Source organism: Struthio camelus, chromosome 9 (genome assembly GCF_040807025.1).
Source record: "Struthio camelus isolate bStrCam1 chromosome 9, bStrCam1.hap1, whole genome shotgun sequence".
NCBI classification, from domain to species: domain Eukaryota; kingdom Metazoa; phylum Chordata; class Aves; order Struthioniformes; family Struthionidae; genus Struthio; species Struthio camelus.
In genome coordinates, this window is record NC_090950.1 from 21,861,057 (window position 1) to 21,887,555 (window position 26,499).

At 41.3% G+C, this 26,499-nt stretch overlaps 1 protein-coding gene across 4 annotated transcripts in view; it reads right to left on the reverse strand.

Moving 5' to 3' along the window:
• Positions 1-1,327: 1,327 nt before the first annotated feature.
• Positions 1,328-26,499, reverse strand: part of PDE6D (phosphodiesterase 6D) — a 39,246-nt gene continuing 14,074 nt past the window's right edge. The window contains exons 1-5 of one of the 4 annotated variants that reach the window (XM_068953841.1): positions 11,664-11,795; positions 9,714-9,950; positions 5,267-5,392; positions 4,328-4,433; positions 1,328-1,944 (exon numbers count right to left, since the gene is read on the reverse strand). In XM_068953841.1, the coding sequence (XP_068809942.1) occupies positions 1,863-1,944; positions 4,328-4,433; positions 5,267-5,392; positions 9,714-9,795 (396 nt within the window). In that variant the 5' untranslated portion in view covers positions 9,796-9,950; positions 11,664-11,795 and the 3' untranslated portion in view covers positions 1,328-1,862. Of the gene's footprint in view, positions 1,945-4,327; positions 4,434-5,266; positions 5,393-9,713; positions 9,951-11,663; positions 11,796-26,499 lie in introns of those variants that run through there. The other 3 variants (XM_068953839.1, XM_068953840.1, XM_068953838.1) reach the window with 3 other exon arrangements.

Sequence of the window (26,499 nt, forward strand, 5' to 3'; positions counted from 1 at the left end):
TTTGTTGTAGCTCATCTCATCAAAAGGAAACACATCTCCCTGCCCGTGTGGCTGAGGCTAAGTGCTCACGTGCCCTGCTGCAGTCACAGTTGTAAGTGTCAAAATAGTCGTGTATTTTATACAGTGTAAACACTGCCATGTGCTAAGACAGCTTAGACTGCAAGGCAGCGAAGCAGACACTCCTATTATACCTGGCCCTGTGCAGCATTTTTTTTTCTGTGTCAGAAATGCAGTTTGAAAGTGGGATTCTATCAGGAGCCCAGAAAGGCAGAGCCAGAGGCACATCAGCCAGCCCCGGGTACATATACCTGAGCCTTGCTGACCCCCCAGCACCCTCTCCTCTTTGAACCTCGCAGAAGGAGATTTCGCTCTCACTTGGGCATCGTTCAGGCTGGGTCCAGAACCCTGTTTTGGCTGGTCTCTTTGTATAATGGTTGGCCTAGCACAGGTCATGCCACTGAGAAGACTCTGCCCTGAGAGTCCAGCAGGCTGAAATCCGTATGTAAAGTATCATGAGAAAACTGCTACAACGGATAATGCTCTTCTCGTGGGGCCTAATGATCCAGCATCAGTTTACCTAAAAATATAATCTATGCTTTAAACTCCCGCCTACATACAGCCAGTGGCTGAACTCAGGATCTGAAATGATGCATTTAATTTCCCGATGATTCCCCTGAGAATTTCAAGCCCAGCCACAGGACAGGCTGACCGACATGTCACGTGGTCATAAAAATGCCTGTGACGGTTAAGAGCAGAAGCTAAAGGAGCACACTTCCCGAGATTTATATTTATTAATGCTAATTCTAAATGACACAATGAGATAGTGTAGCTGCAAGGTTTGAGAAGCCTATTGTAGCAGAATTGCCTCCATATTGTCATTAAAGCCATGCACACATGCGGATTGCTGGTATCGGCAACAGGAGCCTCGGACAGGTTACACATAGCACAGCCCAGCACAGTACCGATGCTGGGAGACTCAGGAGAGCACAGGTTTTGCAGAGAGGTCTGAGTGTCCCCTGGAACCAGGAAGAGCAGAACAGTGTGCAGCGCTGGCCAAGAAACCCAGCTCAGCAGTGGCTCGACCAACAGAACAAACTGTCCTGAGGGACTAAAGGACAGAAATTAGGCCAAGCACAAACATTACCCATGGTCACAGAAGTCAGGAGACCTCTCCTACGTGGTCGGCTGCAGGAAAAGAAATTTAGCAAAGACATGGGGAAGAAGCAAGGCTGTGGAAAGCCCTGCTCTGCTGCTGGCTTGAGTGATAAAGACTTTGTGTGCTGCAAGGCACTTTTATAACAAAGAAAAAAAGCACGGAACTAACATCTCTTCCCTTCTTTGGACGGTAGGAATGTTTTAATTGAGAAATTTCTTTTAATTACATTAGGTGATATCACAGTCTATTTTACAAGTTCAGGGTAAGAGGACATGTGGACCAGTTACACAGTGAAAGGATAAAAAACTAAAACATGAGAAATGAAAATGTTAACTTAATCCGCAAAAAACAAAACGCATTGAGAGTTGGCGTGAGTGGAAATGGGAGATTATGCCAAGATCCAGAGAAGTACAAAGGATGAGACTAACATAATTTACAGTATTGTTTCTGCACGACCATTGTTTGCCCATTTTCAGAGACAGTCTTTATTCCCCAACCCATCGCTGAGCAGATGGTCATGTCTCTGAGGGTTTGGTCTGGTCTTGTCAGAGGAGAAAGCAAAATAACTGATGGGCAAAGGTCACAACCCACGTTGAGCTGGTCCCCAGGGTCACCGCCTACAGGAAGTGTCTTCCACTGGATAGTCAGGGGGTTCTGCACCAAGAACTGTATGGAGGAAAACTAAAACAGCCCCAAAAAGCCCATCTCAAACGTAGAAAAGTCTCACTCTGGAAGTGCTTACAAGGAGGTCGTCATCATAGAACTTGGTTTCTATAATAACATTACCACTGCGGAAGGAAATGAGAAAGAAGAGATATTAGAAGAATGCAAAAACAGTAGAAAATGATGGCTCCTTTCAATGTTTTCACAAGCCTGGGCTAACATCTTACACCCCCCACAACATTAGCTGTAGTTTGGAACCACACACACTGAGCGCTACATCCTGATCCCAGGCCATCGGGTCTGAAGGATCTCTCCACTGAATTCCTGCATGGAACAGTTCCCCCCATCCTTCCTCTCCTGCCCCATTTCCAGGTTCTGTACCAGGCCAAGAGCGGTCACAAATGGCACACTTCTGCTCACTTCTACTGGTGAAAATAAAATAGCTGTCCAAGCACCTTCAGGCCTCTCTTCTCCATCAGTGAATTGTAAAACACAAGGACAATTTCTTTTTATTCTCCATCTGTCTTCTAGTGCTGGGCGAGCTGCCTCAACCAACTTAATGTGTGATTTCCCTCAAGAACTTAAATGCATATGCACTCATAAGCACATCTTACACAAACTGCAGTGGAAATGTACATTTGGGTGTGACTAAATGCTCTGATGATTTAACATGCTGACTTTGAGATTTTAGTACACACAGGTAGGGACACTGGGGCCACTACAACACCTGGATACCTGAGCAGTGTGATCTGAACGTGCCTAAATAACCTGGTTCTTGAAAATCAAAGTGGCAGCTTCGTCTCTGCTGTGGCTCTTGATATCCATAACACTGGCAAAGCTGAACCTGGGAAGAGTGTAAGCTTTTGCTACAGAGCGGACAATGCTTGAACTCAAATGTCAGGGAATTTGATGCTCCCTGTCATCCTGGCAGTCCTTTCTGCAGAGCACCTTGTTTAATGCCAAGTGCCGCATCTCCATTCTCTCTTGCTACTGAGGAAACACTGAGACAAACATGAGGTCTTTGGGAGTTTCAGAAGGTGAGGGACTCTCCAAGTCTCAGCAGCTGAAAGAAGCTGATTTCTTTGGGCCATAAAAACCTTTTGGATTTCTTTGGGCTGGTGATTCTACTGAATAGCCCTCAATAATGATTTTAGGAGACCTCCAAGAATTAGAGAGAGACACGCGCTGCCCAGTAAAAATGGACAGACACCAGGCAAAGAATGGGACACTAGAAAATCCTCATGGTCGCTTGTCACCTCCAGAGAGCCCAGTCCAGAAAACTGCTTGACTTCCTGAGATGATCAAAACCAATTTGTCAGATGTCGTTGTTTCTTTATTCTGATTCCTAAATGTGGCTCCTCCTGTATTGATTAAAAGCCACCAGCTCCAGGAGCCAAGGATGCGTGTAGCGTCTACGAGGTACTGAGCAGAGTGCCATGGAGCACTATTCCAACGTTAATGCTCTGAGTCTGCCACCTCTTTGAAACATGCTGTGAATAGAAATCAGGGATAGTAGTTCCCATCCCAGTGCCTCCTCTGTGTGACTGGCTTTCCTCCAGACAGGGAAAATGCTGGAGAAGGAGATCTTCCAGAGGACAAAGTGACCTTGCGGTGAGACTGGCTGCTCCTTAACTGCCTCATCTTGTCAGGAGGAGCCCCATACCCTTCTGTCTCTGCTGGCAACATGCTCCTCGCGCGTCTGCCAGCACCCATCTAGCACTGCATCAGCCACAGCATGGAGGGTGGCTTTTTGTCACTGATTACAGTTTCCCAGGGGCCTCCCTCAGGGATCTCTTTTCCTTCATCCTACCAAAGCTTGTGTGTCGCAGCTCACCTTCAGGGCAATGTCCAGCATGCACTATTTTTGAACAAAGTCCTATAGACTGCTGACCTTCTCTGAAGTCAATGTGCCTGGACTCGATGCTTCTGAGGAAGGTATGTGAGTCCCATCACGGATGACTATACAATAACCTATTTCCTAGCTGTTAAAGCTATTTTATCCCCACATACAACTCCATATGACAAAATGCCTATTTTATACTCCAATGTAAAAGATACAAAGATGGCAAAATGGTGCAGTGATGAAACAAACACTAGAGCAACTCCCATGAGTGATACATCACCTGAATAACATCCACCTTGGACAAGATTCAGTTATCAATAGCTGGACTTGAAAATGGCCCAAATATATCTTTTTTGCCTGGAGGTAAAGGGCACTAGGCTGCAAAGCATTTTTTAAAATCCTTTCACAGATCACTTTTCAAAAAAAATGACGTAGCTCTGACAAAGGATTGGTTCCAGTTTCTCCAAATTTTTATTGCTATATTAATGCAAATTGGACCTATGGGAAAGAAGGTAATAAGGTTGGCTTAGCCCCTTTCATCTCTCAATAGCAAACAGTAGTGAGGTTCATTCAGAGTTGGTAGCAGCTCCCTCTTCTCATTCCCACCGTGGCCCCCAAGGAAATGTCATGCATCGCTTTTTCTTTGTCTGCGCTCAGACACTCACGTTAAAACGTTAGCTGGCATCATCTGTGATTCAGGTGCTGCCTCTATCAAGGACTGCCAAGTGTTTGTGGAGTTAGGGATCACAAAACCGAATTCAAAGAACCATTCTGTAAAGTAAAAAGAAGATCCAGAGGCATGTGAAAGGGAAAAAATCCACAAATGGTCCTTTCGCTTTTCACCTGACAGGCTGGGGAACCCCCTGAACTGTCCTACTGTGCTGCCAACATTTTGCATTTAAACTATTTTGTACAGCTTAAACTGCATTGAACCCTGCCCTCTTCTTAAAGTAGATACTCCTTTCCTAAAATGTAGTAGTCATGCCGCTTCCTTAACATTCAAAGGAAATGCCATCACGCTTAATGGGGTACAGGGAAAACACATTCCCCCTGTTTTAGACATCACCCAGATCTAGTTTAGACTAAGCGTACAACTAGCTGCCCAAAATACAGGGAGCTCAGTGTTTTATCTCCTCCCCTCCCTCCAGTTAAGACTGCAATGGAGATCAGATGTGCAGCTATGGAGTCACTCAGACTATACTCAATGGCACTGCTGTAACCAAAGTAAACCAGAGGCTCCTTTAGTCCGGGATGTCTCCAGCATGTTGGTGGCAAGCACTAGGTGCTTCTGAGGAAGATGCATGAATCCCCATAATGGGTGACTCTAAAATAACTTGTTTCCTTAGCCTCAGGCAGCCTGTGGTGGATTTATGCCCTGAAGCATGATTACCCAGATTTTTTTGCTTACATAACTAAGTGTTAATACACTTATGAAATGCTTTCCCTAATACTGTGGCCCATTAGTCCTGACAAGATGAGTGCTTCAGTGCTACTCTGAAAAATTAAAATGACCATGCTCAACCCATCTTAGTCCCTATAATCCCTGCCATAACGGGGGTCATTCCCTGCGCTGCAGCAGGACTGCGCACAGAGCAGATGCATACCTTCTAGACACTGCCCTTTGAAATAAACTTTCTGTTCCAGTCGGAATTTTTCCATTTGTTCTGCTGAGGAAAAGTTTAACTCCCGAGACACTGCTTTGCATTTCAGGATTTTTTTAGGAACTCGAGCTGTCAAACAGATATACAACCATTATTTTGGACAAAATAAAACAAACACAGTTGCTTCAGGTGCTTTTACACTATACTTTGAAATAATGATTAGCGCTAGTACGGGAGCACAGTCGCAGGAGAAGTGCAGACACAAAGGAGTCCCCTCTGCTTTCTTTTTAGTTTGGTGAAAACCGAGATGCAAACATGTTAAGTACCTTGCCCATAGCCAGGAATGAAACTTGTGACACAACTAGGAGTACAACACTGGTCTTTCAAGCTCCTGGTTCATAGCTGTTTTCTACTAAAACCCACAATTCCTCAAGTCAAAATATGAGATGCGACTTAATTTTTTACTGCAGGAAGTGTGATGAAGGTCACAAGCAGCCAAAAGACTGCTTTGTAGACCAGGTATGTAAACTCTTCTCACTTCTGCTTCTATTTCAGACTGTGTATCCCAACCAAACCACAAATGGCCATTTCTCTGACCAGCAGCACTGTTTTAGCCATCTCACGTGTTCTCTGGGAGTCATCTTGTGAAAGTACACAAAATGTGTGTTCCCCAAACACGCAGCCCCGTATAGGCAAGAGGGTCAGTACTGGGCCATTCAGTTTAAGAGAGAAAGTAATTTGGCAGTCCAAGGCATCTGAGCTCCTGCAACGGGTAAGACACCAACAGCAAGTGGCAAACCATAGTGACACAGATTCCATAAGGTTTTCTGGGGTGGAAGAGTAAGACAAGGGGAAGTTTGGGAGCACTGGTTGTATGCTGAAAGGTCCTAATCAGGAGAATAAGGGGGGGGATCAATATACTAAAAAACAATAGTTTTTTATTACTACTACTGAGTCCTTCATACGCCAGTGATGCAATTGTACAGAATCCTTCTTGTGTATTAGAAAATGTTTCATGTAAATTTATCTGCAACAGAGAGGGAGGGAATACAGATGGTATGTGCTTTATGAGCCAAACTGTTCCTAAATGGAAAGCCTACCAAAATGTCCATGAGCAGACAGCAGGCTGCTGTTTAATAAAAGGTTAACAGCCCACCAAACCCCAGGCAAATCCGTCTAATGTAATCGAATGGGACCTTGATATGAAACCAGTCGAGAGAGCCGGAGGGTTAGGGAGTGTTAGCTCCCATCCTAGCCCATGGAGAAGTACACAGACCACGGCTTGCCCCCCAAAAAAGGTAAAAAAAAGAAAGTTAAAAGTATAAGGGAAGAGTTTTAAATGTAAAAGTTCTCTAATTGTTTTTACTCTTTTTTTCTGCATAGCAATCCTTCTAGCACATCCTTTACTGCCCCTACAAGTACAGACTACAGCCTGTTATGAATAAACATCCCCTTTGCAGCTAAGCGTAAAATGACTTGTTAAAACTATTCCACAATTTAGTAATTACATTTCTTTCATCCCTAAGACAGACTACTGAGGTTTACTCTAATATTGTGAAACTGCAAAATAAAAGGTTACTTTTAATAAAAGTAGGACTGTGAAGTCTTTAAATCTCTGATCTAAGCGATTTTAATTGATATTTATACCATCAAGCAGAAAATATTCATTTAAATTATTTTAAACTCACTTTTCTTTTATACCGGTTTTCCTTTAAAAATACATAAGAGGAAGAAGTTTGATTTTCACTGGTTAGGACCATTAAATCATGCTGAAATGCAAGCACAGACTTTATGCTAACTGTAGTACCACTTTTTGTTAACCAGGGAAGACACTATACCTGCAAATTTATTGAAGCAATTATATAACTAACACACATCTATTCAGATAGTTAATTCTGATTAGATTAGAAAGTGATGAATGGCACATTTTTCATCATCACATTCTTATCTACTAAACAACTGCTTTGGGGCCAAACTGCACTTAGCTAGAAACTGAAATTCAAATAAAATATCAATATCATTATGTTTTCATAAGAGTTGAACAAAGCTACCTTAAACATTTGGGTCATGAAAGAAAAAAGCTAGTTTATCCAAACACATTTTTTATTTAAAATTACATGTCTTCTTAGCCAATGGAAGGATCATTTGTATTTCATGAATGAGAGCTGACTATGATGACTGGGAACAACCTTGGTGATTCTACAAGTGCTAAATCTCAGCAGCTCACTCCTAGTTTCGTTTACATATTGGAAAAAGAAAAAATCAGTCGTTACTGTTTTGCATTTCCCAGACTGCCAGTTTTGAATGCACTGTTACTGAATTGAGGAAACTGGATACATGGAAAGGCTCCTGCTATCAAAAGCCTGCTTAGCTCATTGTAAATTCCAGTTTCAGGTGCTCAGGTAGTGATTTTTCAAAACTTTCAGTGGTCTGACTTTACCACTTCAGCAGCAATCCAATATCACATTAATACTCTTTTATTTAATGCAAGTGGTAATAAGTTTAGATATTGATAGAGTATCAAGATTTGACATTTAAGACCAGTACTATGTATTCATACATATGCTATGTGTTCAGACACACATAGCATCCATTCTAAAACCACTGTTCTGTCTGTTTGCCCTCACTGTTTCTATTGCGAGACTGTTTCAGAATCTCGTTTCCCCAAACCTTCCTCTAATTCATGGTCAGATTATCCTCCTTTGTTGGATACCTCTCCCCTCTCCCAGCCTATTTATTGAGAACAATCCATCTCAGCCTTCTTTTCTTGCTATGCTGTACATGAACGGCTTTTCTCCTCTCTTCTCCCAAGGAAGACCATCCTCCTCTTAATCTTTTCAGTGGCCTTTCTTAATAGCTCTTCTCTGCATCTGTTCCAGTTTGCAGTCATCCATCTTGAAGATGGATGACCAGGACTGCACACCAGATAAGGTCCTAACAGTTCCTTGTACAATGGCATTAATCTCATGCCAGAGTTTGTTTTAATTAATTCCCCAAGCTCCTTTGATGGAGGTGAGGGTTCCTGTTTTATATGCAAGCAAAATCTGAGACACAGTGAGGTGATACGATTTGCCAAAGTGAGAAAGATGGCGGGAGGGAAATGAGGCAACAAAACAAACACTCATGAGACACAGCTCCAACTACCCACTCTGTCTCAAAACACACCTTTCTGTAGTTTATGTTGAACCAAGGCAGTGCAACCATCTGTTGAGAGCATTCAGAGACTAGACATGCCTCCGACGGGAGGCTTTTACAACACAATATCTGGGAAGAATGGGAATATTTTTGATTGATTTTTTTCTGCTTTCTAAAGCCTCATTCCTCATTCCTCCTAGGTCTCTTTTTAGCTGCTCTGGGCACTCATGCCCAAAATTATACAGTGATTTCAAGATGGCAAAGCAACTATCCCACAGTTTAAGAAATGAGGTATCAAGCTGATTAATTACCTCATTTCCTTTGAAAGTTATGTTTCAATTGCCTTAGTACAGTTGTACGTGAAAGTGCTGGAATGTCTTCCTTAAATATAGGTATCTGTACAGTGGGCACGAGTAAGTACTTCTTAAGGTCTACTGACAGAACTCATCTGTATAGTGGGAGTAAATATCTGTCAAGGCATACTGACAGAACTGTTTCTTCTGAGACGGCACTGGTATGAGAATGGGAGTACAGGTTAGCCAGGCCAAAGGAGACAAAGTTTGGAAAATGCTCTGCAGAATCACTTAGTCACAGCTCTGCCTTCTACTAGCTCCGACCTGCACCCTCCGTTCCTGGCATCAGGTCACTCCTGAGCTGAAACAACTTATTGGTCCTAATAATGAACTCTTTTCATAAAGCAGATGAACGCTGATTTGGAACCAAATGAGGAGAGGCAGCTCATTTGTCTGTGACTGAAGCTAGCTTTCAAATCAGGTATCTTGCTGGAAGACTACTGGACTCACAGCGTTCTGCCACAGAGCCTCTGTATGTTCTCTGGCAGAAGAAGGATCTTTATAAGCTGGTTGCCTCCTTCAGACACAGCAGATTTTCCAATTTATAGTCCTAGTACTGCAAGACAGAACTCAGTCCTTGATGCTTAACCAAAAATACATCAGTGTCACCAACATAATTAAATGACCAAGTTCACTCCACTTGCTGGAGATCGCCTGTGTGATACTCACATATCAGAAAAGCCTTCAAAGTCAATTCAGTGGGGTCACACTTCACAGAGCCAAAGTAAAGCTGTTGGCAGGGGATATCACCTATCACAGTGCTTTGTCATGAATAGTAAAGGACAGCGTAGACAGTAGCAGAAGGGGAACAGGCCTCCCACGTGTTCCCCAGCTATTGTGATGGAAGCCTCAACAAACAGCCAGGCAGGTTGTCCTTCAAAACACTAGTATGCTAGCAGCAGTGGTGACCTAGACATACAGCACTACCCAGCCCCAAAACGCACAGGAAGGCCACACAGTACCTTCATGCTCCACTCCAGGTACAGATAGATCTTCTGTTCCTTGCCAGAGGATTTTCCCTGTTTCTGCATCCCGAAGGTTCATCCAATTTCTGATCGGGAAGCAGTTAAGGAAAACAAACCATCTACATCCCTAAATGCTGAGCCTACTATTCTTTGCTAAGCCCTGAGATAGGCCACGCCAGCTGAGTTACAATAATCTTTTCCAGTTCTCAGGAGACCAAGAAGAGACGCTTTTTCCTAGAAAATAAATGAACAAACCAACCCTTGACCAGGATGAATGCAAGAGTTGTATACTCACAGATTCAGTTTTCACTTTAGACTGAAGCTTGTTAGCCTCATTTATCATTTTCCATTGCTTCTAAAGGATAAAGGCAATGTCACTGTGCTGCAGAGAAGCAAGAACATTACTAACAGTAACAGATACTTCTACGCAAACAAATACTGTTCTCTATTCTCTCCTTTCTGAGATTAAGAGGGAAAGAAAGAAAGAAGTACTTCCTATATGACATCAGAAAAAGAGTAATACTAGATGGAGCTTGTTTTCCTAATTTACAAAATATAAGATCAATGGCTGTTCTATTGTTGTCGACCTGGTAACTCCCACTCACTGGAATTCTTCAGCTGCTGAGCACTAAGCAAAGAGAGATACTCTCGTCTCACTCTTATCAAGTGAGCCTGTGCAGGTGCTCGCAAAAAGCCTGGCTCAGTGAATTAGCCATGAAAGTTATGAGGTATGAAATACTCAAATTTTCAAAGGGACAATTAATAAAGATCTTAAGCATTTCTTTGAAAAATCTCTCCCGTTATATACCTCAGATATTTCCACATCAGAATAAAGAGTCTGCACACCTGTCCAGTACCATTTTGAACAGGGACATGTCCTTCAGGAAGCCTGAGGCCCCACAGCAGGTTCCTGCTCCACAGCTTAAGAGTGGCTCTGAGCAGTCACCAGTAGAAACACAAGCAGTCTAAATAAAGCAGGATCTGTGCGATCAAGGCCACATGAATCAACTCCTTTGTGGGGGCAAGGCTCCGTAGGCATTCTTTTGCTAGTCTGTGGCAGCGCAACCTCCGTACTCAGTACTTTCCAAATTTCCACAGCAAGACAAGCGGCAGAGTCTAGAAGGACAGGGGAAGAATAGTACAAACAGACCTTTCAGTGCAGCTTGGCGGAAAGTATCTTGGACAAGATACTGGAAACTATCTGGGAGAAGGAGAGGCAGCAGCTGCTAAAGGAACTGATGACTGGGAAGGTAGAAGGAAAGGCAGTATGGACCTTGACATAGGTATAAATAGGAGCTGTCAGAGATATGCATATATAATTAATTCTCTAACATACCCAGTTTCCATGCAGGCTCATACAAACTCTTCACATTGATCAAATTTTTTTCCAAGGCTCCAGGGAAGAAACAGATGCTTTAACAAATTTTGTTTTACATGGTAACATTTGTTTTAAAATTAAGCCTGTGGAGGAGGGAAGAGAAGATGGCTGCTTCAAAACAGCTGTGAGGAACCTTTCCCTTTCTGAGGGCTAGCCAAGTCCCATGAAAGGGTGAGGGGGAGAAGAAAGGAGGGCACGTGTGTACAGGGCACATTTTTACAGGCACGGCCTTACAGCTTCCAAAACCAAGCAACAACTTGGACGGAAGGCAAAGGGAGCGTAGGCAGTTTGCTCACGTCCTTGTAGACTTGTTCTAAAGTACATCTTATCGACCACTTGATCTGAGATTAAGGCAGGAGGGAAAGCGGGAGAAGCCACAAAACACCATCCCTGCAGGACCCATATGCCACCTCCACATCTTGGCAGAAAGCTGGAAAGTGGAAACCACTCCCCAGCTACCAAACTTTGGAAGAGGCTGGAAACCTACAGCTAAAAAGCCTCACGCTGATGGAAAGAAAGCTTTGAATGACTCCCATTATCTTCAGGACAAGCCCAAGCCTCTTCCTTACCTCTGCGGCTGACAGCTAGAAGGCTTCAGTAGAGCAGAGGGAGACCGGGCTGCAGGCAGGATGTCGGGGGGAGACAAGCAGCAACAGCTCAGGGGGAAGACCCTGCAGCAGGGCTAGGCACCTCATGTGGTTGCTGGCTGGAAAAATCAAAGTCCCAAGCCAATGCAACCTGCAAGATGGAACTTTTGCAGGTTCCAACCCTATTTTAAAATGTCAAAGAACCCAGCATTTTTAGATACATTTTCCCACAGACAAACATAAAAACTAGCCATGCTGAAGCTATTTGCATAGAAAGCAGTGTGCCATCTATCAAATGCCATGTATGAGAGAAAAATAACAAATGAGACAATCTGAGCATCTCACTGATGAATTCATTTATCTTCACAACACCCTGCAATGCAAACACTCTTGACTATTAGCAGTACAGTAATTCAGTAAATTGGGCACTTGATTACCAAAGAGCGATATTAACTTTAAAAAATGAGGCTCTTCAAAAGTATTTACTTGCTATATTCACTATCAATTTCAGCAGGAGTTATGAGCTCATATGCCTGGCCGTAGGTTGCGTAGCGCTGAGCTGAGTAGACAAGTACCTCTGAACTGGAGACAATACGCTATCCAGAATGGCAAACCCAACACTTTGCAGGGAACTGATACAGCCTCCCAAGTGCTATATCAATACTCTAACTAATGGACCATCTTGCTTTTTTCCCTCCTTCTCTCCTTCTTCCTTTCCTTCCCTCTCCTCCTTCTTCCTTCTTTTCCCTTCTCTTAAAAAAAAGAAAGATTTAAAAAGAAGCAGAAATCTGAAAACAATTTCATAAATCAAAATTTAGATCATTCATAGAACCTACTGGAATGTAATTAAAAGAAAAAGGAAAACCAACATTAGTGGGGTTTTTTTTGGCAAGGGAGTACCTGACAAAGCAGCAGCTGTACTGCTTACCTAGTCAGCAGCTTATCACACTATTTCTGTCATCTTGGACAGAAAGGCTGGTACTAGGACATACCCTAGAGTGAAGAAAATGGAGATCTTGAACCAAACCCACACACACGGTTATCTTCTAATGTGTTTAATTGGTTTAAGATTCTTCCATCCCAGCATGAGAGATATTGTTACTAAAAATAAAAAGTGCTCCATCTTCTGAGCAGCAGTGCAGACCTGCAGGCAGGATAAAGAGGGCACTTTAAGTATTATTGAATAGGAGAAAGTACATTAATATGGATTTAACGCAATTACTCTTTTTGAAGAGGCTCATGTAGAGTCACCTGGCAGGGGTAGCTAAGGAGAGCAGACAGAGGGCCAGGTAGTTACAATTTTGTGAAGTTAAGATACATTTTTAAAGGAAGAATAATAGTATATCTCTAATTCAGCTTCTCATTCTAAAATCACAAGAACACTCTTCCACCATTACATTTTCATCTTCCTAGTTCTGGGGTTTTTTTTCGGGAAACAACGTCTGATTTAAGACTCAATAGATCAAATACACTTCAATCCTGAAGGCAAGGAAGGATTAGGTAGAACAGCAGAAGGAAGGGTGTACTGTTGATCTATTTATATGCCACCACCTATTGGGTCAGCAAAGACTTACATAAAAGCTTTGTAGTAGCTGGAATTTGACTTGCTTTATATACATGACATGAATTAGCTTCCTCACAGACCTACTTTGCTTAGCCTGATGAAGGGAAACCGTTGTGCGTTTCCAAGTCCGAGTTTTGTTGTCTTGAATGCCTCTGATCTCAGAACAGAAATTCTTTCTTTTTTCATATCTGTCATAGACATCACTTCCTTCAAACTAATCAAAATACACAAGCTTACTTTAAATGTTTCAGCATTGCAAAGATTTCCATGTATTACTGCACTGGTAATTAAGAATAACCTTGAAGGAAGAGGGATGAGTACAAACAAAATTAATCATTTAAAGTAGTATGGAGTTAAAGAAGTTCTGTGCCGATCTCTCTGACTATTATTTGTGCTTTGCAATGTTTAGCACTTTTTGAGGAACCTCAAAGGCTGCAGTGAACAATAGGTGTCATTTCTTCCATGAAAGCTCAGTCCATTTTCATTTTGTTCCTTGCTGTTTAAACCATTCTAAAAACTCAGGAACTGCTGCACTCTTATCTTTCATAATAAAAGCAAGCGTAATGTTCACAACCACTCCTGGAAGGGGGAGTCTTTCATCATCTTTACCAGCTTTTTTTTTTTTTTTTTGTACACAAAAAGCATCATTAAGAACAGTTCACACATGCCAGGTGCAAACAGGATCTCAACAATTAGGTGGAAATAAGAATTGTCCTACGAGATAAATGACAAAAGAGAAGGTGGAGCTGAAAGCCCTGAACAATTCAGACTTGAATGTTTGTGGCAGACCCAGAGAAGCTTCTGATCTGAACTACCCAACTTTCTTTCCTGATTTGACAGCATCTGTCCTGAAAAGCAGGCAGAAGCAGGCACTCATGACGTGGGTGCATATGTTCTTTTAAAGGGTGCTACAGATAAGTACTGATCAACCTTTAGGGGTTGTATTTATATCAGATATCTGTTTTCCCAGAAGAACATCTGCATCTGAGCTGTTTATTTTATATCAATGGTCTGAGGAGCGAGGACCAAAATAAGTTATGCAAAATAACTAACAAATGACAGAATTGAGTAGATCACCCAAACGGCCTTATGATTCTACCCCACTCATACCATTCATCCTCTAATCTTCCCAATCTCTAATCTCACTTTTTATTACAACTTCCAAATCCTTCTTCAACACAACTCTTAAGCATGTGCTTAAATTTAAGCATGTGCTATGTACTCTGCCGAATCAGGTCCCTGAGTTCACTTTATTTGCACACAAAAGAAATGCTGCTGTCTTTAGTGTTTCATAAACCACAACTATAAACGTTGGCACTGTGTTTAGCAAATGGGAGTCTTTCTTCCTTGCCTAAGGCTGAAATTCACTATAAAATCATATCTGAAGGAACTGAACGAGCGTCCATCCTTTTTGTCTAATAACAGAAGTACTGAAAGAAACACACAAACTAGAAGCTATTCCTCAAATGTTACTGGCATCTGCCTAGCACTGTCACCGTCTCCTGCTTGCAGCCAGCAGCATGCTCTCTGGGGTTCCAGACCAGCCAGAATGCATGCCACGGCAGCTCTTACAGGAGCAGATATTTTTAAAGCTCTGCTATTATAAACCAACTTCTCTGGAGCTGCGCACAAGATACGGGTTATGGTGCTCCTCCAAACAATGCGAGGTGCCAGGGGCTGGAAAGGCGCTCTACTAAATCTTCAAACGGAAGGAAGCCAATTACTGCTTCAAAGTACTCCTGACACTCTAGTACTCACCCCCAAAAATGCTACTTTTAAACTCTCCTGCACAGAACAAATTGCTGTGCAACAGAAGCCAGTGAAATCCAAAGATTAATGTGAAACACATGATAAAATGCAGCAAAAATCCTCTGCAACCAACAAAGTAATTTCACAGCAAATTATGTAGTCAGAGGGATAGCTTTAAGAGCTACAGCATCACAGCATAAAGCCCACCATGATATCAAACACTTAGTAAACATTGTACTACTCTTCTTTTTACCTTTCCCCTTACATCTTTGCCTGCAGATGCTGTCCATACAGATCTTATATTGCCACAAGAAATTTTCATCTAACATCAGGCAGTTCTGGATTAAGCTGTTCTTGGACCATCCTTGGAAAGACAGTCACACATGTTACTGAATACCATGTCAACCTTACATTAATTTTAATAGAAAATTATGCTAATAGGGCAGAAGTTAATATTACTACATTACATTGTATTAAGTAGACTTCAAATCATTTCTGCTATGCAGGCAGGCTGGTTCTGTTGTTAAGCTATGGTATTCATTGCTATATGTCATATTCTCCCTGTGGGAACATAACAAAGACTCTCTTTGCGCCTTGGGTCACCTTTTTGCAGATGAGCTATGTTCCCACTATGAAAGCATTTCCTGGTTGAACTTCTTAATATATATAACCTTAGCAGTGCTCACACTGAGGCACACTGCAAAAGCCTACAACAACAATGCAGCACAGGTCAATTTGTAGTCGGATCAGCTGCAAAGAGATGCAAATCAAACTGGAGAAAGCCATCTGACTGGGCACGCTTTGGAAATGCAGTAAAATCATGTTTAATGTTTGCCAATAAAAATTTCAAAATGCAAGGGATTATCCAGTTTAACATCTGTGCCTGACAAATTACTTAGGTTCAATAATAAAATGATTATTCATTCTTTTCACCAAAAAGAACAAGTTAAGAGACCCCTCCACACCACAGAATCCTAGAGACGTCATCTAGCAGAATGAGGCGCAGAGTTTGCTTTCTGTTAGTCTACCTCTAATTTTCACTCTTCTCAATTTACTGTCTGAAACTGTTCAGAGTGAAATCTTTCCAAACTTTAAATATTTAAATCAGAATTGGCGACACCTGTAGCAGGCTAAACAAAAGCAAGTATTCTTACAAAAACAATACAGATAGTGAGCTCCCAAACTCTGAGAAGAGACGTGTCCAGCACGGGCAGCAGGGTGGCAGAACGTTTTGTTTCTTCATTAACACACAGCAATATTGTAAATGAAGCCAGGTTTCCATTTCACTGACTCTTCCCCTCTTCCTCAAACTAAAGGAGAAAGAAACAGATGTAGATTTTTACAGAAAGAGTTACAGACCTGGTGAGGTGAAGCTAAGGGTCATCAGGAGGGAAAAAGGCCAAAAAAATACATTACAGTGGTTCAACAACAGCATCTGCAAATATCCAAAGGCAGATGCAGAGACCTGTGGTTTAAACATTTACCTCTCCGTCCAAATGAAGCTAGTCTTGTAGCTCGGAAGGTTAACTCTCTTACAAATTCCAGCAATTTTTTCATCACTGAGCAACAGGAACCAATTTTGGCATCTACAAGCAGCCTTTGATTTCTTCACACAAAAGCAACAACGCGTGGCATTCCCCAGCAGCTCCTGTCTGTCGCAGACGAGACGACTGCCACGTTACCCCAACGTACCAGCCAACGGCCAGCCAGACAACACTTCCGGCCGAGCAGCGCATGCTACGCACTTCTCTGGTAAACACTTCTAAGCTCAAATGAACAAGACTAACGACTTCTAAGCTCCAAAGGAAAATACATATGATTTGAGATCCCAAACTAGGAAAGTTAGAGGAAAAACAAAAATGCACTTGTGGTACGTGGAATAAAATGTTGTTTAAAGTGGGAATAAGCTCTCAAATCAAATGGATGCACAGAAATCATTAGCTTATGGGGCAGGTTCTCCCGTCAGAGGCAGCCAGCCACCTTGTGGGGCAGATCTGTGGAAGTGGTTCGTTTGCTACTACTAGAAACTTGTTTGGTTTCCTCTAGAAACAGATGCTAAAATGGTTCCTACAACCAGACTACAGTGCCAGAATAAAACCAAGCTGAAGCAATGTAGTGGTTTTATGCTGCTTTCTGTTGCCTATGTTTTTCAGGCTTTTCTTTGGCTTCTCTGATCAGGTTTGACAAAATTCTTTTATCCCAATGCCTCAGCAGGAAAAATAACATGTGATCACACCTTGAGATTGCTTTACATCCTGGGTAGTGAAACAATCAATAACTCAGAAAAATCCAACATTGTTTGCAGGATCATCTCAGAAGCATGAACTGCGCAAAGACAATGCTGTTCTCTTTTCCAATGCGATAACACTCACTTCCTCCCCATCTTCCCGGCATTTTAAATGGATCTCGAAAATTAGCATATTAGAAAAGCTTGAGCTCATGCTAAGAAACCTTTGAGTATTAACATAATTAATGTCATCAGTAATGTTCTGAGTTTGCAGAAACAGCGGGTGAATCAATGGGACTGATGTGTTCACTTGAGAAAAGAATGTGACCTTTAAAATCCAGACAGCTTTTCAGAACGCAGTTTTAAGGTGGGTTGCTCGTAGCTCACGGGAAAGAACAAAACTGAATGCAGCTAAGGAGAAAACTTACGCCATATCCACAAGGGAAACTAAAAATAAGATCACAGCAGAAAACACGGCGACCACCTTACGGAAGATGCTGCACATGTACAGAAAGGTGAGGCAGCTTGCCGGATAGTTTGAGGAGCCGCTCCAAAGAACAGCATGATGAGGGAAGAGGCAATCAAAAGACAAACATCCCCGCTACTCCAATCTGGCTGGAAAGTGATTTTTTTCACAGAATGTTTAAAATTAAGTTAAAGACTTTAAATCACTAAACAATTTGGCAAAAAAAAAAAAAAAAGAGTGTGCAGTTCAGTTTGCCCACTCTTTAATTTTAGCATATCAAACAATTTTCCTCTTTGTAAGTAAACTCTAAAAGTGATTCAGCAGTTGAAACAACTTCATTTGGTCTTAACCACTTTAGAACATTCAATCGCTTCAACATAACTGAACTATTATGGTAATATTTCAAGGCTTTCAGCAATAAGTGAACTGTAGGCACTGTCATAGAAATAATCTATCAAGGGGTTCTGGTGAATAACTTCATTTTCATAGATGAGGTTGTAACCAGAAGCCCTCAGAGGAATTTACCTTCCTGTAAATCATTACGGCCTATTGTTCTTTGCACAGCTGAAACACAGGGTGTCATGACAGTCATGCAAAGAAGTTAGCTGTAATGGAATGACGTATTTTGAACCTTGATATGCCTCTTTATTTTATACCACTATTTGATTGTTTTACAATATGATTTCTCTTAGTTTGCTTATAAAAGAAAGCTTGGCTTGATTTCATTTGTTTTCTGTAATGCTCTCGTCCTAGATTTCTTTTTTATCTTAAAGGGATCTTCACACATCCCCATGCTCACAGAGCACACGCTTGAGCAGAGAAACAAAGACTTCTTTGACAGAATATTTAAATGGAATAAACATGGCTAGCGTTTTTATATAGTCTCACTTCAATGACCTGAAGAGTGGAAAAAAAATTAAAAGGCTTAGAAAAGGCAGTTTTCCATAGCGCTGTTTGCGGCCAGTCTATGCCTTTGTTCCTTGAAGCCCTCTGCAATAATTTCTCTATTGTGTGAAGTGATGTTTATTGAAAACGGCATAGCTGAACATGAGCAGGTTCCCCTGCTGTTTGGTTTATCTGTCCTCTGAACGCTACGCAACATCTCGGTCTGAAAGTGTCCCTCTGGTAGCATAAGCAACGGACAACGTGAAAAGCCTAGGTGATTTCCAACTGCCAGCGCTTACCTCGTGACTACATGCTTTTTCTCCATTAATGTTTAATTTCTTTTTTTCCTCCTTTACCTCATGTCTGCTCTTACAGAGCTCTCTAGTACACCAACCTATCGATTTCCAAGAAACTGATAATCCTGATAATCCACACAATTAACAGATTCAGACGTTTTAGAATATTTAACCTGCTGGAAGTATTAATATGTCATGCAATTCCTAGACCAGATCTGCAGATTGGAAACTGTTGGGAGACAGGCTTTGGCATGAATTCATTCCCCTGCATTTCCGGCAATCTCAGCATCATTCACCTTGGGCTACCCCAGACAGGAGATGAATCCTCTCATTTCACTCATTTCTGAAAGGAAGTCCCATGGAATAGACAGCGTGCTACGGTTGAGTGACCAATACATTAACCTTGTAATAATAGTTGTTGTAAGTATATAGTTATTAGTTATATAACTCTACAGAGCTGTATCTAATATAACATTATATATTAGTTATACAACTGTAGTTATATTAATTATTCTGTAAGTACACAGTTATAATAACTGCATACTGTAGACACAGGGTAATAAAGGTAAGGACTTGCCCACAGTGACACGATGAATCAGGAAAAAAAGGAGGACAGAGATCCCACGAGGTGTTTGGCTTCAAGTCTCATGCCTCAACAGACAATGCTGCCTCTCTCTTCAGACAGCCAGGAATTGCGCTCGCTGGCTAATGGAAAGTCTTATTCGAACTTGGAAGGACTGTGCAGTAGCACAGATTGCTGCTATCATGCTACACAGCGGGTGCCAGTGGTTCCTTTCACTCAATATTTTTCTTGCTTTTTTCTTTTTTTTGGTGGTTTCTCATTCACCCTAACTAGAAAGTCGGGTAGTTCCGAATCACTGCCAAGCATTACTAATGAAAGTGGGGGACAGGAAGGAAATACAGATGAGTGGTTACAGAATTAGAAGTACTTTTTAGTGTCTGAAATGCCATCCTAAAGCAGGACAAAAAATAGATGTGCTAGTGCTGACAGTACTAGCAAAATGTTTCTAACTAGAAAAATGAGTAAACATATGAAGCATATCAATAATATTCTTGTACATTAAGGCAACTTAAAAACAGCAGAAACATAAAATAAGAGAGTTACTGGAGGAAAACATTGCATTTGTTCCTTACTTGGCTCATTTTAATTCAAACTGAGTCCTTGTGAAAATGCTTGATTTTGTTTTAAATGCTTTTTTGTTTTTCTTTTTCACTCTGCGATAATCAGGCATGTTTGGGGTTCAGACATAACAAAGTTCTTCAATATAGTCCATAAATGGGTTATGTTTAAATCACAAGTTGTTTCTTTGTTCATTTAAGACAAACTGTTAACTAAGGAAAAAAATATTCTCCCCCACCCAAAAAAATAGAGGTGCCCCTAATACTCAGTTTCTGACATGTTTTTTTACACAAGATTTTTTTCCACAAAATTTCATTAGATGTAAAAGGCAGCCCAATGAGTGAGTGAAGACACAGCACTTTTAAAGGTATTCATACTGTCCTCAAAATTGTCAGCTCCAGGAACTGTAGTAACAATTTTGCAAAATGTAGTCAGCAGTTAACCTGAAACTACCAAGGCTTAGGATAAAATGTTATGGCTGTTCATTTCTGGCAGAGACAGGCAGGCACCATTTTGTACAAAATAACCATCCATTTTGTACAGAATGACATTTAGAGATTACCATCTAAAGCACTCTTTAAGAGCTGAACCAATATAAACATATTTTGCTTAAGTAAGTCCAGATAGCCTAATATCACCTTCACTCCACCAGCACTTCCAAAATCAAGAGTCCCTGACCATGGGCAGTCAGTGATGCTAAAGGCGAGGTGCTGGCGCCGTTAGTCTAGAGTGCTTAGTTTCAGAGAAAATGCCAAGTCTTGATGTCATTTAGTTAAAATATTGAAAATAAACTCTCCATTCTAGGCAGAGTTGTGCTTCCAAAATGAATGTCATATAACCAGCTCTATTACAAGGACCCACAAACGGAGCCATAACACTGAGATACTCCATTACACAATTGTATTTTGGAACTCGCTGTTTCCATGTCACATCAGGACTCCTGAAGTCTGAGAGCAAGCAGGCAGCCGCTCCAGGGAAGCGCCCACCAAATTGCATCTTGCTTTGTTTGCTTTTTGCATCACATTATTTCAGAATCTGTTGGGATCACAGCCCTGGAATAAAATACTTTTACTTCTGGAAAAGAGTAAGCAGTTCCACTAGCAAGTTTTTCATTTAACCTGACTTTGCTTGAAAAAGTTTCCAGTAGTTCCAGCCGACCGGGTGCAGCTGGGAATGGGAAAAGGACGTGCAACTCAGTTTTTCACTCATACTTGTACTGTTTTCCTGCAACCTACTAATGCATACAGTTTCACATTTTAGTGGGAAACCTTTCAAACCTAGATATCTACCTTGAGTTGAACTCCTCAACATAGTGCTGCATGCAGAAACATGTATATTTGTCCTGATGGATTTCTGCTATTTGTTAACCATGTCTGAACACTTGCTAGCCCTATCAGATCAGTTAGCTTCCACGCAGGATAATTTTAACCACAAACATCAGACATGTTAGCAAATAGGCACACTGTGGCTGTATACCTGGCACCAGGAATACAGGCTAATGATAACAAGACTGCCCTGCACAGAGCCAGCACACTTCTAGCAGATCTCAAGTGCTCAAGCTCCCTATTGAACCTCACTCGTAAAATTTAGGGCCTCTCTACTCTTTGGGGGACACTGCCCTTGCCTCCTCACTGCCAAAGGAGTAACTTCATATAAAAAAATATTGGCTATGCCCTTGCACAAATACATAAAATAACATTTTGGAAAAGGAGGCAAAGGTACTTAGAAAAGTCTCCAGTAAGCTAGCTAGATACCCTGCAAAAGGGCAAAGGAAGTTCTTGCTTGAAGGTAGAAGAAAGAAAACTATAGGAAAGCCAGTTTGCGCGGAGTGCATTTTAGTTCAACTGAGATGAGCTGCTTGGCTTCCTAACACTTGTTCTATTTATTCCTCAACTACAATCTTCTCAGTGTGACGTCTTTAATGAGGAGATCACAACATCCCCTCCTATACTGGCCAGGGAGATGAAGCAATGCGCACACGCAAACAACAAGAAAGCAAGAGTCTTTGCGATGTAACTCAAAATCTAAGCATGCCAGTTTGCCATAAAGATTTGACGTTTAAATGTCTGAATAACGTAAATCTTCCACTGATATTAGACCGCTGTTATGTGTAGGTATTACAGGATAAAACAAACAATTTCCTTTTTAAAATACGTTTCTTTATCTCTCTATAAAAGATGTCTGCTGATTTTCCCTAGGGATCCTTGTGTTCCTGGAAGATAAGAATTTAATGGTGGACTTGATAATGTCCAGCTGGCACTTAGACCACAAGCTAGGGAACAAGGGGTGTTTGTCTTTTAATTTCATAAAGATCAACAAATACACTGTTCCCTATGAGAATGACAATGGATATACAAGCAGAGCATAGTCCATCTATTCTTGAACCAACCAGTACCAGATTTTGGAGTATTTCTTTACAAGATTCACTGGTAAAACAAAGATCCCAAGAACACAATGGAAGCAATTAACCTCTCATTTCATGCTCACATTCGTGAGAGACTGCTTTAGGGTAAGAAGCAGGAAGACAGAAAAGAAGATCACAGCTGAAACAAAAAGAGAGAATTTATCTCTTGAAGCAAGCAGCAAGAATCCTCTTTTCTACAGGAAAACTAACCAATAATCTTAGCTAGAACTGCATAGATGAATGGTCAGATGCGTGACATCAGAACAACCTACATCTAAACAAGTCTTTTTCAATTGCTTATTTTCTATCGATTGTAAGGCAAACAAAGACGCCACGGAGGATGCATGTCCTCTGATAAGGCAGTCAGAACACGAGCCTGCAATTACTGTAATATTTTGCATAGAGGTTTCCCTTACATTTAGTAATCCAAAAGAGCTCTACTTTTTATAACTACTACTTTACTATGTTGCCGTACTCAACACTGCAAAAATTCTCCTTTGTGTCTGTATTCCAAGCGACTAAACAGGGCCTCCTCTCTTCAGAGGACCTTTATTTATTCTATTTCCAAGGATACAGCAGGCATGGTATGCCAGCATCCCTGAATATCTAGCAGTTCAGCAACATCTGGTTCTCCGTATTACCATTCCTTTGGACTGCTGCCCATGTCAAAGATCAGCACCAAGTAGTTCACACATACAGAATACACGTACTAGCTAGCCATCTATGTTTGAAAAGCCTCCTATTAATCATTTCTGTATTGCTGTAAATTAACATTAAATAGGTGATTAAAGTGTTCACGAAGGAAACAGCCCTGCTAGGTTGGTTACCACTCTCAGCTGGATACTCTTTGCTCAAGAATTTTGCTGTAATCTCTGTTAGAAAAAATATTCCACATAGAACAAATACATATTCCATCTTTTAGTAGGATTCTTTTTATAAGGCTTCAGAAAAAAAAAATATTTATAGCAGCTGCAGACCTAACACTTCTGCAAAATAAGGTGAAGATACACACAAGTTCTTTTAGACTGAACTGTATGCGCTTTAAATATCCCTTGGAGAACCACTGTTCTGTGGAGAACTAGAGGTAGGAGAAGTAAGGTTCCTTCCATGAAAATGTTCCCACAGAGATGCATGTACTAAGAGAAGAGAAAAGAAATAGGTTATTTACCACAGTGGCAGCCTTCTGCCTCCTCTCTACCAAAGTATCCCTACTGATACAGAGCAGAGAACAGAGGAACATAGTAATATGTAAGTGACATAGTGGAAATCGGCACAGGAGGATCATCAGTTGTTTGCAGCAGTTTAGTCTCAACGTTCTTCCCAACCGAACAGAACGAATGTCTTGGCCATTCAGACTCTAAATCTTAAAAAGAGCTAATGTCAAGACTTAATCTCTTTGCAACCTACTTTAGTTCAATGATGGAAAAGGTGTAGCAAGTAAGTCAAATGACAGACTTGCATCACTTGTAGACATACTTACACACTGAACCTGTTCTAAAGCAGATGGGTCTTGAAAGTTGAACATGGTTATTAATCCTAGTTGAGTTAATTATACTTTAAGGCTGAAATCCTCGTAATTTCCAGGATAGTTGTTCCTCAGTGTTATCTATAAATTTCAGATCAAATTTTATACTTAACCTTCATTCAAGATATCAGTGGAAAACTCCTTCCTGTTAAATATTTGGTGTAATACAGTAAATTGATTCACCCTGCTAAAATGACAAGAAAACGATTCTGCTTGCTGAAGCATTGACTAAAGTAGTAAAGCCTTATCAAGAAGCAATGCTTCCACCTAACAAGAAAAAAACACAGCTTTCCAAAACGATATAAAAAGGCTGCTGCAGGATTCCTGAGATTCCAATGTTCCTTAAAATGTAATTTCTAGAATCTTTCCAACACCTTCTATAGTAAGATTATGCTGTGTAACCACTGTTATAAATAAAGCCTTCTTCAGTCATTCTATGTAGCCTAAAATTACAGCACTTCTTCAGATATGTAGGAAAAACTAGATCACATGTGCACATGTGGAAACATTATTGAGAGATTTTTCTTTTGAAGTTCAGCACTATGCTCATGAACATATGCAAAGCTGATTAAAACTACAATACATGGAAAAAGTAATATAAACTTATTGGCAGAGCAGTCATAATCAATACTGCTGAACACTGATTTCTTCTCTCAGTAGCAAGCAGCGGAAAGAAATCTGAACCCAAGGCAGTGAATACAGAGGCTCAGAGACCAACTACATGGGATCAGGGCTGTTAAGGCCTCCCTAGTGCTTGTAAGAACTTTTACTCTGTCTGATCAATCTTCTTTATGATTCAGATGCTGATTACACCCGAAAAGAAACAGATGAGAAAGTGATATATGCCTGCTTTTGTACAGTAACTCAACTGGCATCTGTGATTTTGTCTGGACATTAACAAAGTCTGTAACTGGATGGCTCATCTATAATAGATGGCACTGATGATGTTAGCTTGAAGAACTGCTTCTGTCCATCCTTAGACCACTGTTAGGCAGGTTTGTCTTCACCTTCTCTTTTCCAGAGTACTAGATGGACTTGTTAATGAATGTGGTATGTTCACAGTTTTGTGTCCCCTGGTAGCAGCTAGAAATGCCCTCCTCCCTTCTCTACATACCATGTGGGAAAGTTGAAATCTGTGGCTACTTCCCACATAGGAAAAGGAAGATAAACACAAAGGTCCACAACTTTGCTCTGAGCTCCAAAAGACTCAGACTTCCTGGAACTGGACTCCTAGACATTCAAAAGTACACACCCAGGTAACGAGAACCCCACACCACATGGGAGGTATCAGTGGGCGATGAGATGTTCCAAGAAAAAAGGAGCAAACTAGACTGGCTATGAGTCAAAACCTAGGGCCATATTAGCAAGGACGATGACACAGATTAGCAAACATCAGACTGAACAGGTGTAATTTTTGAAAATCTTTTACAGCAGAAAGACTGGCCAGGACAGAGCCTAGGAGCAGAGATTTTGTACATTTGAAAGATTTCTTACAGCTGGTTAACTGCCCTAACGCTGGAAGAGGCTAAAAGTCTACTGAATTACTGGGGAGCTATCCTGTTCTGAGCTGGCTCTTAAAACACTCCTCCACGCACAGGAGGGCAGAGGTCCTTAACTCTGGACATACAAGCATCCGGGGAAGAGAGCAGCTACCGTAAAAGTCTTGAGATTTGTAGAGCCATGAGCAAGCTTAAAGGAAGAACACTCAGGTAGCAGCGGGCTGTCCTCCAAACGTCTTACGTAACTGGTGAATGTCTGACACATGGAAGCAGGCATCTGTCACATCAAGAGCTGTTCACCCAGCTCTTTCGCATGAGGGACAGATCATTGTCCCTGGAGAGAAAGTCCTACCCTTGACTTTCTATATTTCTGTTAAAGCTGATGATGCTCAAGATTATTGTTCTTCCAAGGGATCAGGAAAGAGCAGGAACGAAACTGCCTTCAGAAGCATTCTTTCACTTGTGCTGCTGAGAACAGATGCTAGGCCAGAGAAGAATTCAGTTATTGTCAAGTGAGGTGTCCATCTATACAGAACAAAGGAAAAATAACACCATTGAGCCAGACTGCTTATAAAACCTCCTTTAAGGGCCAATCTGTAGCCCAGCCTTCAGAGAGCCATGTCACGAATTTAGAGAGGTCTGTGAAAGAAGAGGAAGTCATTTCTGCAAAGGATTTCAGGGAGTCAGGGATTTTTACTTGGATGTGAAACCTTTCCTCTCTCAGTCAGCACTCCAAAACCAAGTCATTATGTCTGATAGCTCCTACCTTCCAGGAAGAGAGCTTGTGAGTTTCGGTCTATTTGTTAATAGGCAGGTGCTCACACCACCAAAATCAACAGCAACAGAAGCACTCACAGATTCTTGCTGGCAATCTCAGAGAAGGTAAGAATAAAAGCTCAAGCACTGAATTCCTCTTGCATTCACACACTGATTCTGTCTAAACTCTCCTTGCTCTGTGGAGAGAGAATTTCTGTTCCTCAGTACCTTATCAACACAATATTAATTTTTAAACAATACTTTTCATTAGCAATTTAACTAGGGGCTTGTACATACGGAGGAGTC